Below are 15,260 nucleotides of genomic sequence, written 5' to 3' on the forward strand. Positions count from 1 at the left end.
TCATCTCCAAACCCTTTTGCTAGGCTTCTAGAAACGTCTTTTTGACAAATAGCTTACCAGAGTCCACATCACACATTCTCTCTCTCTCCCTTTTTCTCTAGCCGCAGTGTGTAATGATGTTTAGTTGCCAACCTTACTAATTTATTTGTTCCCCTCCCCCCCCGCCACACACACACACACACACACACACACACACTTCCTTGTGGCTATTTTTTGAGGCTATTTCTTATGCAGATACAGACACAAACACACACACACAAAAAGTGTGTGTTTGTGTCTGTATCTGCATAAGAAATAGCCTCAATGGCAGATTTGAATCTTTTTTCTGCACGTCCCCTCCCTCCTCCCCCTCTCTTCCTTCAATGAATGAGCAGGGAGAGAGAGAGAGAAAAAAATTTCATTCATGGATTTTTGGGTTGCGGGTTGGGGAAATGAATGAATGAATGACGTCAATGGGAGGTAGCGTCATGGTCAGGCGGGGCTTTGAGGCACTGGAGGGGGGCGGGGGAGCCGGGGTGGGGGGGGGGAGGCGTGGAGGGTGGTGGTTGTGGGCAAGGGAGGGGGGGGGGGGGCGGGGTAAGGACAGGACCAGCTCCCCTCCAAGGTATAAAAGCGGCGGGCGCTGTCCGCGGTGCTGAAACCCAGAGCCGCCGATCCAGCCAGCCTCTTGTGTTGGGAGTTCCAGTTCCAGAGCCTCCTGCCGCAAACCTCCCCAGGTAAGACAAAGGAGATGCCGAAGGTAAAGGAAAGGCGCGTCCAGCCGACAATTAGGTCGATGCAAGATCGAGGGCTAACCTGGGGGAGTGGTGGGGGCTGGCGTGGGAGTTGGGGGGGAAGGGGTGGAGGGGGACGGCTGGGGGGTGGGGGGTGGAGGGGAGAAAACATATTTAACACCCGAAACAAAGAAAACATCCTATTTGGGCACCAACATTGACTGCTTGTAAAGGCATTCTGCTGTATCCTAGTCGGAAACTCAGTAAATGATGTGTGCAATATTTAATACATGTTATCTATCTATCTAGATATTTCTAAAATCGTAGAACCCCTACAGTGTAGTGTATATATATATGTATATAATACATATAATAGAAACTCTACAGTGCAGTGCATGTGTGTAAAAATATAATCATTGAATTAGAATATTAAAATCACGACAGCACAGTGTATATCTCTATCTATCTATCTATCTATATTTATACATTAGAATCCATAGACTGCAGTGTGTGTGTATGTGTGTGTGTGTGTATAAAGCATAGAATCCCTACAGTGCAGTGTGTGTATGTATGTGTATATATATATATAATAGAATCCCTACAGTGCAGTGTGTGTGTGTATGTATATATATATATATATAAAATAGAATCCCTACAGTGTAGTGTGTGTGTATGTATATACATATATATAAAATAGAATCCCGACTGTGCATGTGTGTGTGTGTGTGTTATGTATATATATATAAAATAGAATCCCTACAGTGCAGTGTGTGCGTGTGTGTATACATATATATATAAAATAGAATCCCTACAGTGCAGTGTGTGTGTGTGTATGTATACATATATATATAAAATAGAATCCCTACAGTGCAGTGTGTGTGTGTATTTATATATATATATATAAAATAGAATCCCGACAGTGTGTGTCTGTATATATATATAATAGATTCCGTACAGTGCAGTGTGTGTGAGTGTGTGTGTGTGTGTGTGTGTGTATAATTAGAATATTAGAATCCCTATAGTGCAGTGTGTATATATAAAATAAAATCCCTACGGTGTAATGTGTATATATACATATAATAGACGATCTACAATGCAGTTTGTACATAAGTGTAATAGATTCCCTTCAGTGCAGTGTGTGTGAAAAAATCATAGAATTTCTACAGTGCAGTATATATCTATTTATTTATAATAGTATCCCTACAGTGCAGTGTATATAGAATCCCTACAATCCAGAGTGTATATATAATCATAGAATCTTTACAGTGCAGAATCTTATGCTCTGTGTGTGTGTGTGTGTGTGTGTATACAGACAATATGTTTTCATGCCTTTTCCTTATCTGTCAATGCATATTTTATAATCCACGTATTTTATCGTCTTTGCATAGCTATGTTCCACAGATGGAGAGCTCTCCACCCGTTCAGCCTCTAAGACTCACTAACAAGTCAGTTGTCTCACAATGCAGGCGACAATCCAGGGAATGAATGATACTAAGCTCCGGAGCCTAAGCTATCAGTCAATGGGGCTCTGTGAATCGGGAGGGGATGGACGGTCACATTCCAGCTGGAGAGCACGCTGTGAGATGTCGCCAGTCCCTGGCGGCAGCTCGGATGGAATTTCCCACTCCCGGGATAGCCTTTCCATTGAAGCCTGAGCCCATACACGCAATGGTGTTTTGTTCCTTTCGATAGGGAAGGTGTCTGGAACTCGACCACACACATTCACAGATAGACAGGCAGGCAGAGAGGCAGACAGACAGATAGGCGGAGAGGTAAACAGATTCAAGATACAGACTGATAGGTAGACAGGTTTATAGATAGACAGATAGGGAAACAGATAGACACAGATAGACAGGTATAGATAGATAGATAGTGATAGATAATTGTAGTTAGAGGTAGGTAGAAAAAGAGATAGAGAAATAGTGAAAGATAATCCATTATACAGATAGAAACATCGATAGATAGATAGATAGATAGATAGTGATAGATAATTGTAGTTAGAGGTAGGTAGAGAAAGAGATAGAGAAATAGTGAAAGATAATCCATTATACAGATAGAAACGTCGATAGATAGATAGATAGATAGATAGATAGATAGATAGATAGACAGATAGATAGAGAGATAGATAGATAGATAGATAGATAGATAGATAGATAGATAGATAGATAGATAATTGTAGTTAGAGGTAGGTAGAAAAAGAGATAGAGAGATAGTGAAAGATAATCCATTATACAGATAGAAACACGATAGATAGATAGATAGATAGATAGATAGATAGATAGATAGATAGATAGATAGATAGTGATAGATAATTGTAGTTAGAGGTAGGTAGAGAAAGAGATAGAGAGATAGTGAAAGATAATCCATTATACAGATAGAAGCATGATAGATAGATAGACAGATAGATAGAGAGATAGATCGATAGATAGTGATGGATAATTGTAGTTAGAGGTAGGTAGAAAAAGAGGTAGAGAGAAAGTGAAAGATAATCCATTATACAGATAGAAACATCGATATATAGACAGATAGATAGAGAGGTGGATAGATAGATAGATAGATAGATAGATAGATAGATAGATAGATAGATAGATAGATAATTGTAGTTCGAGGTAGGTAGAGAAAGAGACAGAGAGATAGTGAAAGATAATCCATTATACAGATAGAAACGCGATAGATAGATAGACAGATAGATAGATAGATAGATAGATCGATAGATAGTGATAGATAATTGTAGTTAGAGGTAGGTAGAAAAAGAGATAGAGAAATAGTGAAAGATAATCCATTATACAGATAGAAACATCGATAGATAGATAGATAGATAGATAGATAGATAGTGATAGATAATTGTAGTTAGAGGTAGGTAGAAAAAGAGGTAGAGAGAAAGTGAAAGATAATCCATTATACAGATAGAAACGTTGATAGATAGATAGACAGATAGATAGATAGACAGACAGATAGATAGACAGATAGATAGACAGACAGATAGATAGATAGTGATAGATAATTGTAGTTAGAGGTAGGTAGAGAAAGAGGTAGAGAGAAAGTGAAAGATAATCCATTATACAGATAGAAACATCGATAGATAGATAGATAGATAGATAGATAGATAATTGTAGTTAGAGGTAGGTAGAGAAAGAGATAGAGAAATAGTGAAAGATAATCCATTATACAGATAGAAACATCGATAGATAGATAGACAGATAGATAGAGATAGTGAGAGATAGAGATAGATAGACAGATTGATTGATTGACTGATAGACAGACAGACTGAGAAAGAGAGAGAGAAATAAAGATAGTGATTGACATGGAGAGATAGATGGATAGATAAATAAATAGTCATAGACACTCAAATATATTAAGGAAACACGCAAACATTGTCATGCTTGTGTTAGACAAGTTGCATTGACACACAGCCATCTGGATTCCCCGATTCCCAATACAGAGAGGATCCTTATCCCCCTGTGTACAGCCAGCGGGTTGGAAAGTGAATGGGACTGACGCAGGACCACTGAGGGAGGGAGCGTTGTGTGGGTTGCGTCATGAATATAGACAATAGCTCCTGACCCAGCCACACTGGCACCCCTCAGCTGTCCCCTCGGCACGGCTTAAGAGGTCCAGCCTCTCGGACAGGAGGACACCTCGAGGCTGAGGGAGGAGGAGCAACCTTGCTCACTGCTCTGTGCTTTGGAACTGTCGTCTCCTGTCACTGACTGCCCATCGGGGGGGGGGGGACTCATCCCCGGAGTTGCTGTGGCAACCAAGAGACTGCAGGCATGGGCAGTGTCTTCAGGGACTTGGTTACCATGGCAACAGTGACTCGGAGCTTACATCTTTGCCCGCCACGTAGGAGAACTCAAATTTGCCCTTTAGAATGTATCTCACGCTTCAGATTAAGATTGCTGCTTCCTCCTCTCTGGGGAGGGGGGGGCGGTGGTATGGGGGAAAGGAGATGTACTTTCAGAAAGCTGTCCATCTCCAACAGGGAAGATTTTTGCGTGCCTATATTCACATTCAGCAGCTACATGCCAGTATAACTCACATCCGCTGTGCAGTGGTATTCTGATGGCTGCATTGACGTCTATTGGAGCTGTACACTCAGAATTTAGTTGTGGATTAGAGAAGCACAAAGAGGGAGAGAGAGAGACACACACACACACGCACACACACACGCGCACACACACACGCACACACACACACACAAAAATGTATGTACAGGCTCACATAGAGAGACATGTATGTAGAGACAAACATCTAGAGAGATATGTGTACTGACACACATAGAGAGAGGTGTATGTGGAGACAGATGTATAGAGTGATGTATGTACAGGCACACATAAAGAGAGAAATGTACGTACACACAAGAGAGATGTATGTACAGACACACATATAGAGACATGTATGTAAAGACAAACATATAGAGATGTATGTACAGACACACATAGAGAGAGATGTATGTACAGACACACGTAGAGAGACATGTATGTAAAGACAAACATATAGAGATGTATGTACAGACACACATAGAGAGAGATGTACGTATAGGCACACATAGAGAGAAATATATGTACAGGCACACATAGAGAGAGATGTATGTACAGACACACATATAGAGACATGTATGTGGAGACAAACATACAGAGATGTATGTAAAGACACGCATAGAGAGAGATGTATGTACAGACACACATAGAGAGAGATGTATGTACAGACACACATAGAGAGAGATGTATGTACAGACACACATAGAGAGAGATGTATGGACAGACACACATACAGAGACATGTATGTACAGACACACATATAGAGACATGTATGTAATGACAAACATATAGAGACGTATGTACAGACACACATAGAGAGACATGTATGTACAGACACAACATAGAGAGAAATGTATGTACAGTCTAACATGTAGAGACATGTGTGTACAGACACAGAGAGAGATGTATGTACAGACATACATGTAGAGACATGCATGTACAGACACGCATAGATGGAGATGTATGTACAAGCACACATTTGGATGTATGTACAGACAAACATATAGAGATATATGTACAGACACACATAGAGAGAGAAGTATGTACATATAGAGATATATGTACAGAAACACATATCAAGAGATGTGTGTATGGGCACACATGTAAAGAGATGTATGTACAAACACATAGAGATAGACACACATTTTACACAGGGACACACGCACATAAACACACATGCACACATACACACACACGCATAAACACACATGCACACATACAAATGCACACACACACAGAGGAAGAAAAAACAGGATCTGCAGGAGGAAGACAAGGAGAGAAGGAGAGAGACTGCGAGAGACAGGAACAAAGCTGCAGCGACAGACAGGTAGCAGCATCAGGCGCACAGTCAGAATCCGAGAGAGGGGCTCCGCATGAGAAAGGTAGAGACATAATCCCGAGAGGGTAGAGGAGATGTGAATGACTTTGAATACTGGGAAGTGTGCATTATTGTAAATGCCTGCTAACCTGCCTGTTGCCCCACTTCCCATCCTGACATTATCCTATCTCCGTGCCCCCACACTCTCAGTCTCTATCTTATTCTGATCTGATTCTTATTTCCTTCTCTTGTCTCCTTGGTCCATTTAACTGCTTCCAGTATCTACTCTTTGCACCTTTGTTCCTCTCCCTACTCTATCAAAATGGGTGGCACAGTGGCTCGCGCTGCTGCCTCACAATAGCAGGGTCCCCGGTTCGATGCCCGGCTCGGGTCACTGTCTGCGTGGAGTCTGCACGTTCTCCCAGTGTCCGAGTGGGTTTCCCCTGGGTATTCCGCTTTCTTCCCACCATCTGAAAGGCACGCTGGTTGGGGTGCATTGACCCAAACAGTGTGGCAACTAGTGGAATTTCGCAGTAACTCCATTGCAGTGTTAATGCGAGCCTTTACCTGTGACGAATAAATAAACTTAATCAGATGCCTCTGTTTCTATTTCTGCTTGTCTCTGTACTTAGCATTCAGCCTCTCTCTCTCTGATCTCTTCCAATCCTGTCTCTATCACTCCATTTTTCTCTCGCTCACTCTCTCCGTCTGCAGATCTGCATTGTCCTACAGACGGTCTGTGTCTGTCTGTCTGTCTATCTCTGTCTGTCTAGCTGATTTTGGTCTGACTGATTTTTGCACTCTCTCACTGTCTCTGTCTGCCTCTCGCTCCCCCTCTCTCCGTCTGTTCCGATGTTTGGGTCCTCGTTCACCATTTTGTACTGGGCCGACTCGAAACTGGGACTGTTTCAGATCTGACTTTTAGACCCAGTCTCAGGCACCCCCCCCCACCCCTCCATTCGCATTCTGCCTGAAAAAATACCAGCGATTTCGAATCGCCCTGCACAAGCCTGTGGGCAGGGCTTAACACGCCCAAAATCCTGCAGCTCAGATTGGGGGTTGCAATTGCACACGCGCAAACAAAAATAGATAGAATGTTGCTCCCCTGCCACTTCCCTCCCAGGCCGCATAATGTCTCCCCCTGACCCGCACAGACATTGCCTCACCCCGCCCCCCCCATAACAGTACTGGCCCCCTTATCCTCCCACCCCCAGGTCGATCACGGCCCGTTCCCCCTCTCCCCCTCACTGATCTCGGGCAGAGTGGCAGCAAATGCCCCCCCTTCCCCCCTCACTGATCTCAGGCAGAGTGGCAGCGGACCCCCCCCCTTCCCCTTCACTGATCTCAGGCAGAGTGGCAGTGGACCCGCCCCTACCCCCTCACCAATCTCAGGCAGAATGGCAGCGGACCCCCCCCCTTCCCCTTCACCAATCTCAGGCAGAGTGGCAGCAGACCCCCACCCCATCCCCCTCACTGATCTCAGCTAGAGTGGCAGCAGACCCCCCCACCGCTTCCCCCCTCCACTGATCCCAGGCAGCGTGGCAGCAGACCCCCCCCTTCCCCTTCACTGATCTCAGGTAGAGTGGCAGCAAATCCCCCCCCTTCCCCCCTCACTGATCCCAGGCAGAGTGGCAGCGGACCCCCCCCCCCCTTTCCCCCTCACTGATCCCAGGCAGAGTGGCAGCAAATCCCCCCTTGCCCCCTCACTGATCTCAGCTAGAGTGGCAGCGGACCCCCCCCCTTTCCCCCTCACTGATCTCAGGCAGAGTGGCAGCGGACCCCCCCCCCTTTCCCCCTCACTGATCCCAGGCAGAGTGGCAGCAGACCCCCCCCGCTTCCCCCCTCCACTGATCTCAGGCAGAGTGGCAGCAGATCCTCCCTCCGTCCCTCTCACTGATCTCAGGCAGAGTGGCAGCAGATCCTCCCTCCGTCCCTCTCACTGATCTCAGGCAGAGTGGCAGCGGTCACCCCCTTATCCCCTCACTAATCTTGGGCAGAGTGAGTGGATCCCCCTTCCCCTCCACTGATCTCAGACAGAGTGGCAGCGGACTCCCCCTTCCCCAACCCACCGATCTCCAGCAGAGAGCCGCCAGACGCTCGGCACTGACCTCCTCACTAGCTGGAGCGCCTGAAACAGGCTTTCATGGAGTGCGTCACATTGAGCCTGGGTGGGCGAACACGGGGTAAAGGGGAGTACTGTTAAAGTTGAACATGTTACCCGTTAAGTCAGTTTAAATGTGCGACGGGTGGGGGGGGGGTGGTATTGTCAGATTGGTTGCCCTACCTTTGAGGGTTTATTGATTAGTGTCACAACTCGGCTTACATTAACGCTGCAATGAAGTTACTGTGAAAATCACCCCAGTCGCCACCCTGTTCGGGTAACACCGAGGGAGAATTTAGCACGGCCAATGCACCCCTAACCAGCGCACCTTTCGGACTGTGGGAGGAAACCGGAGCACCCGGAGGAAACCCACGCAGACACGGGGAGAATGTGCAGACTCCACACAGACGGTGACCCGAGCCGGGAATCGAACCCGGGTCCCTGGCGCTGTGAGGCAGCAGTGCTAACCTGCTGTGCCGCCGTGCCTCTGTGTTATGGGACACTGAGGAAGAGCAGTGAGCTGGGGTGCCTCAGTGTCATCATGTTGACGTGTAAGTAGAATCATAGGATCCCTACAGTGCAGAAAGAGGCCATTCAGCCCGTCAACTCTGCACCGACAACCAACCCACCCAAGCCCTATTCCCGTAACCCCACATATTTACTGTGCTAATCCCCCTGACATTAGGGACAATTTAGCATGGCCAATCCACCTAACCTGCACATTTTTGGACACCAAAGGGCAATTTAGCATGGCCAATCCACCTAACCTAAGCATCTTTATACTAAGGGACAATTTAGCATGGCCAATCCACCTAATCTACACATTTTTGGACACTAAGAGGCAACTTAGCATGGCCAATCCACCTAATCTACACATTTTTGGACACTAAGGGACAATTTAGCATGGCCAATCCACCTAATCTACACATTTTTGGACACTAAGGGACAATTTAGCATGGCCAATCCACCTAACCTGCACATCTTTGGACACTAAGGGGCAATTTAGCATGGCCAATCCACCTAACCTACACATCTTTGGACACTAAGGGACAATTTAACATGGCCAATCCACCTAACCTACACATCTTTGGACACTAAGGGGCAATTTAGCATGGCCAATCCACCTAACCTGCACATCTTTGGACACTAAGGGGCAATTTAGTATGGCCAATCCACCTAACCTGAACATCTTTGGACACTAAGGGGCAATTTAGCATGGCCAATCCACCTAACCTGCACATCTTTGGACACTAAGGGGCAATTTAGCATGGCCAATCCAACTAACCTGCACATCTTTGGACACTAAGGGGCAATTTAACATGGCCAATCCCCCTAACCTACACATCTTTGGACACTAAGAGGCAATTTAGCATGGCCAATCCACCTAATATACATCTTTGGACACTAAGGGACAATTTAGCATGGCCAATCCATCTAACCCATGCATCTTTGGACAGTGGGAGGAAACTGGAGCACCCGGGGAAAACCCACGCAGACATGGGGAAAATGTGCAAACTCCACACAAACGGCATAAACATGAGGGAAGCAACGGTGTGATGGTATTATTACTGGACTATTCCAAGAGGCACTTTGCTTCGAATCCCACCACAGCAGATGGTGAAATTAAAATTGAATTTAAAAACCTGGAATGAAAAGTCTAACGGTGACCATGAAACCATTGTCGGGAAAACCCATCTGGTTCACTAGTGCCCACCGAGGAAGGAAACCTGCCATCCTTACCCATTCTGGCCTACATGTGAGTCCAGAGCCACAGCAATGTGCTCTTAAATAGCCCTCTAGAATGGCCCTAGTGAGCCACTCAGTTGAAAGACAACTAAGGGTGGGCAATAAATGTTGGCCTATCCACATCCCATGAATGAATATTTAAGAAACAATTCATAATTGGAAAAAAAAATGCAGGACATACAATAAAAGGCACAGTGGTTAGCACTGCTGCCTCACAGCGCCAGGGACCCGGGCTTGATTCCCGGCCTGGGTGAAGACAAGGAGTTTCCTCCACGTGCTGTGGTTTCCTGCCATCCTCCAAAGATGTGCGGGTTAGGGTGGATTGGCCATGCTAAATTGCATGTTAGTGTCCAAAGATGTGCAGGTTAGGTGGATTGGCCATGCTAAATTGCATCTTAGTGTCCAAAGATGTGCAGGTTAGGTGGATTGGCCATGCTAAATTGCCCCTTAGTGTCCAAAGATATGTAGGTTTGGTGAATTGGCCATGCCAAATTGCATCTTAGTGTCCAAAGATGTGCAGGTTAGGTGGATTGGCCATGCTAAATTGCATCTTAGTGCCCAAAGGTGTGCAGAACATGGCCTCTTAGTGTCCAAACATGTGCAGGTTAGGTGGATTGGCCATACTAAATTGTCCCTTAGTGTCCAAAGATATGTAGGTTTGGTGAATTGGCCATGCTAAATTGCATCTTAGAGTCCAAAGATGCGCAGGTTAGGTGGATTGGCCATGCTAAATTGCCCCTTAGTGTCCAAAGATGTGCGAGTTAGGTGGATTGGCCATGCTAAATTGCCCAATGGCATCCAAAGATGTGCAGGTTCAGTGGATTGGCCATGCTAAATTGCCCCATGGCATCCAAAGATGTGCAGGTTAGGTGGATTGGCCATGCTAAATTGCCCCTTAGTGTCCAAAGATGTGCGGGTTAGGTGGATTGGCCATACTAAATTGCCCCTTAGTGTCCAAAGATGTGCGGGTTAGGTGGATTGGCCATGCTAAATTGCCCCTTAGTGTCCAAAGATGTGCGGGTTAGGTGGATTGGCCATACTAAATTGCCCCTTAGTGTCCAAAGATGTGCGGGTTAGGTGGATTGGCCATGCTAAATTGCCCCTTAGTGCCCAAAGATGAGTCGGTTAGATGGGTTGGCCACACTAAATTGCCCCTCGGTGCCAAAAGATGTTGAGGTTTGGTGGATTGGCCATGCTAAATTGCCTCTCAGAATTCGAAGATGTGTAGGTTAGGTGGGTCAGCTGTGGGAAATGTGTGGCTTTACTGGGGTAGGGCCTGGGTAAGATGCTCTGTCAAAGAGTCGGTGCATGCTCGATGGGCTGAGTGGCCTCTTGTGCACTGTAGGGATTCTATGATTCTATGATATTCTGAAAAATCACAGTCCAGGGTTGAAAGAAGTCTCTCATATGTGAAAATTGATGACATGGGCTGTAGATTATTCACTTCAGAAGATATTAAACTAAACTAGAAAGGGTGCAAAAATGATTTACTAGGATGTTACTGGGGCTTGATGGATTGAGTTATAAGGAGAGGCTGGATAAACTGGGACATTTTTCTCTAGAGTGTAGGAGGTGATCTTATAGAGATCTATAAAATAATGAGGGTCACAGATCAGCTAGATAGTCAATATCTTTTCCCAAAGGTAGGGGAGTCTAAAACTAGAGGGCAGAGGTTTAAGGTGAGAGGGGAGAGATACAAAAGGGTCCAGAGGGGCAATTTTTTTCACACAGAGGGTGGTGAGTGTCTGGAACGAGCTGCCAGAGGTAGCAGTAGAGGTGGGTACAATTTTGTCTTTTGAAAAGCATTTCGACAGTTACATGGGTACGATGGGTATAGAGGGATATGGGCCAAATGCGGGCAATTGGGACTAGCTGAGGGGTTTTTAAAAAAGGCAGAATGGACAAGTTGGGCCGAAGGGCCTGTTTCCGTGCTGTAAACCTCTATGACTTCCTGAGTCTTCATTGCGAAGTTAATTTAGCATGGCCAACACATCTAACACACGCAGAGTACGGAAGGGATTTACTAGGATGCTACTGGGACTTGATGGTTTGAGTTATAAGGAGAGGCTGGATAGACTGGGACTTTTTTCTCTGGAGCGTAGGAGGCTCTTATAGAGGTCTATAAAATAACGAGGGGCACAGATCAGCTAGATAGTCAATATCTTTTCCCAAAGGTAGGGGAGTCTAAAACTAGAGGGCAGAGGTTTAAGGTGAGAGGGGAGAGATACAGAAGTATCCAGAGGGGCAATCTTTTCACACAGAGGGTGGTGAATGTCTGGAACAAGCTGCCAGAGGTAGTAATAGAGGCGGGTACAATTTTGTCTTTGAAAAAACGTGCGGGCAGTTACATGGGTACGATGGGTATAGAGGGATGTGGGCCAAACACGGGCAATTGGGATTAGCTCAGGGGCTTAAAAAAAAGGCAGAATGGACAAGTTGGGCCGAAGGGCCTGATTCCATGCTGTAAATCTCTATGACTCTACGACTAATTGGTGTTGGAAATCCGTCTGAAGTTTTCTCTTTGTGTTTTGTTTCGCATCTGCAGCTTTCCTCGTCTCCTCCTGTGCCCCACAAAGATGTTTTGGGCAAGTCAGTCGGAGGCCCTCTCACTGCTTGTCGCGACTCTCGCCTGCCTGTCTCTCAGTGGCGCCGTGCCCCTTACCCAGGGGGAGAACGGCGAACGCTCCCACCCGGCCAACCCGAAAGAAAGCGAGCGGGCGGCGCGCGGCCAGGACCCGGGGGCGTTCCCGGGAGACGGGGAGACGGCCGGGGGCGAGGCGGAGGCGGCCAAGGGCCACCAGGTCAGAGCGGCCCCCTCCGGCCTCGCGTACGACGAGGAGATCTTCGCGGACGTGGACGCCAAGACCCTGGCGGCCATCCTGCTGCAGGCCCTGAAGGTCGACGAGGACAAACCCGCCGGCGGGGAGGGGGAGGGCGAGGAGGAGGAGGAGGTGCAGCCGAGGTGGCGGGCCGAGGCGGCGGCCCCCTCCTCCGACCGCGAGCTGGCCCAGGGGCAGGACCTGGCAGAAGACGTGAAGAGTGAGGCCGGGGTGGGGAAGACTCAGAGGAGCTCGCCCGCCCGGGGGGGCGAAGAGTCGGAGTGGAGGGAGGAGGGAGACGGAGGCGGCACCTTGACTCCCCAGGGCATCGACCGGCTGGAGGCCGTGCTGGAGGGCATCGAGAAATACAGCAAAAGGGGGAGGCCCGGCGCCGCCCAGCGGCAGGCCGAGCCGGCCGAGAACGACGTCCTGAGGGACCTGGACGCCCTGGAGGAGCTGGTGGGCCGGAAGGAGAAGTACGCCAACTACGCCGAGGAGGACGGCGCCCGGGGCTGGGCGAAGTACCGGGGCGAGGACCGGGAGGCCCGGGAAGGGGGCAGGAAGAAGGCCGGGCAGCGGAAAGCGGCGGACCGGGCCTCCGACCTGCTGCTGCAGTACCTGCTGAGGGGGGAGGCCAGCGAGGAGGAGGAGGGGGAGGGGGAGGAGGGGGACGAGGAGGCGGCGGCGGGCAAGGTCAGGGTGGGCGGCGGCGGCAGGAGCTCGGAGGAGAGCGCGTCCGAGGAGAAGAGGGCGGAGGAGGAGGGGGAGGAGGACGAGGAGGAGGAGGAGGAGGACATCGATCCCCAAACCATCGACCAGCTGATTGAGATCTCCAGCAAGCTACACCTCCCGGCTGACGATGTGATCGACATCATAAACGACGTGGAGAAGAAGCGGAAGGACCCGGCGGAGAACCGGCGCTCGCGGGACAGGTTCAAGGCCCCGGCCCCCCGCCCGGTCAACAGCAACTATCCGGCCCGCCACCGCCTGGAGAAGGCCCGGCACCATTCCCAGGCCGACCTGAGGCTCCAAGACCTGCTGGGAGCCGGCAACGCCTTGGACTACGACAGCGCGCCCCACTTCGCCGCGCCCCGCCGGTACCGGCCCAGGCCCGAGGCCTACCCCAACTACATCCGACCCCGGGCCTACCAGCGGCGCCACAGGCCTTACTACTACCATCCGCCCGCCCCCGTCTACCGGGACAAGGATTACTACGACGACGAGACGCAGGACACGGAGGAAGAGCTGGAGAACTACATTGAGAAGATTCTCCTCGCGCACCCAGAGGTGTTCCAGTAGAGCAGGCAAACAGAAACGTACAGAGAAAGATCCCATTTCCTTTCTTATGTTTCCCCCGCCCTTGCGTTTTGTCTGAGTGCCCAAGTTATTGAGGTTTTTCTTTTCTTTCTCTCCCTCCCTCTCTCTCTGGCGCGTGAGTCAGGGCGACACGTGGACGCCCTGAGCGCGGTGACCGCGTTCGAAACGCGCATCCCATCCAACAGATCTGTCTCTCTCTCTCTCTCTCTCCCACACCGCCCTTCCCCACCAAACTCTCCGCCACCCTCTCCATCTCGTGACGCGCCCCTGTTTCCGGAGCTAGCGATTCCCGGGACGGTGCAAGGAAGAGGCCGTTTGGTCCGTCCGCACGGTTCCCACTGCCGTTGGGTAGTTGGGGTGGGGGGGAGGGGGGGGGTGGTTCGCTTTTAGCTTGACAGGGGGACACGTCAGAAGACCCCCTCTCCCTCCGTTGGAAGGATTTCGGGGTCAACGCTCTCGGCTCCTTTGGCCGCACACTAGGAACGCACATTCCTCAAGTCCCGGGGCGGGGTTCGAACCCCGAGCTTCTGGGCTCAGAGGCGGGGATGCTAACACCACCACCCCACACCCACCCACCGCCGCCCCCCCCCCCCCCGCCTCCTCCGCTGCACCACAAGGTCTTAAAGAAGGGCAGGATTGAGAGGCGGAGGGGGGGGTGCGGGGAGGTGTTTCCAGAGGAGATGGCAACTCCTAACAGGAGGCTATCAATGCTTAAGAAACTGAGTCCAACGTGAATGGTTGTACAAGCAAAGCCTTTCCATTGCCACCTGTATATGTATGTGTGTATGTGTATATGTGTGTGCGTGTGCGTGTGAGATGTTCTGTTATCAGCGCTAGGATTCGCAATCCCCCTCCCTCCGCCCTCCCCCATCCCTCCCACTCCGAGAGAACACACTCTTGTGTCGGTCCTTCTTCGATTGGAAGTGCCACAAGGTGACACTGTAAAACGGCACTGAGGCCAACACACAGCGACATTTTCACCCCTCCCGGTGATCTCAATTTCTCTCCCCCCCCCCTCCACCATTTCTCCTCGAAGGAGGCTTCATCAGGCGTTCGCCATCGCAAGAGCCATTCGCAAACCCTGTGATTTACAATGCTAGAGTCCCTGCGGCACAGGAGGAGGCCACTAAGCCCATCTGGCCCGCACCAACAACCATTCCCCCACCCAGGTTCCTAAGCCCAAAGTGCTACCCTGCTAATCCCCCC

General features: G+C 49.2%; 1 protein-coding gene across 1 annotated transcript; it reads left to right on the forward strand.

Moving 5' to 3' along the window:
• Positions 1 to 641: 641 nt before the first annotated feature.
• On the forward strand, positions 642 to 14,411 carry LOC145337749 (uncharacterized). Its single transcript, XM_080182589.1, has 2 exons — positions 642 to 716; positions 12,464 to 14,411. Exon 2 carries the CDS (start codon positions 12,495 to 12,497, stop codon positions 14,034 to 14,036), a length of 1,542 nt encoding a protein of 513 aa, XP_080038715.1. The 5' UTR covers positions 642 to 716; positions 12,464 to 12,494; the 3' UTR covers positions 14,037 to 14,411.
• The last annotated feature ends 849 nt before the right edge of the window (positions 14,412 to 15,260 follow it).

Source organism: Carcharhinus amblyrhynchos, unplaced genomic scaffold, assembly GCF_965287045.1.
Source record: "Carcharhinus amblyrhynchos unplaced genomic scaffold, sCarAmb.v2.hapA scaffold_69, whole genome shotgun sequence".
In the NCBI taxonomy this organism is placed as follows: Eukaryota; Metazoa; Chordata; class Chondrichthyes; order Carcharhiniformes; family Carcharhinidae; genus Carcharhinus; species Carcharhinus amblyrhynchos.

Coding starts and splice junctions, on each gene's coding strand:
- LOC145337749 (XM_080182589.1), top strand. CDS start 12,495: ATGTTTTGGGCAAGTCAGTCGGAGGCCCTCTCACTGCTTGTCGCGACT.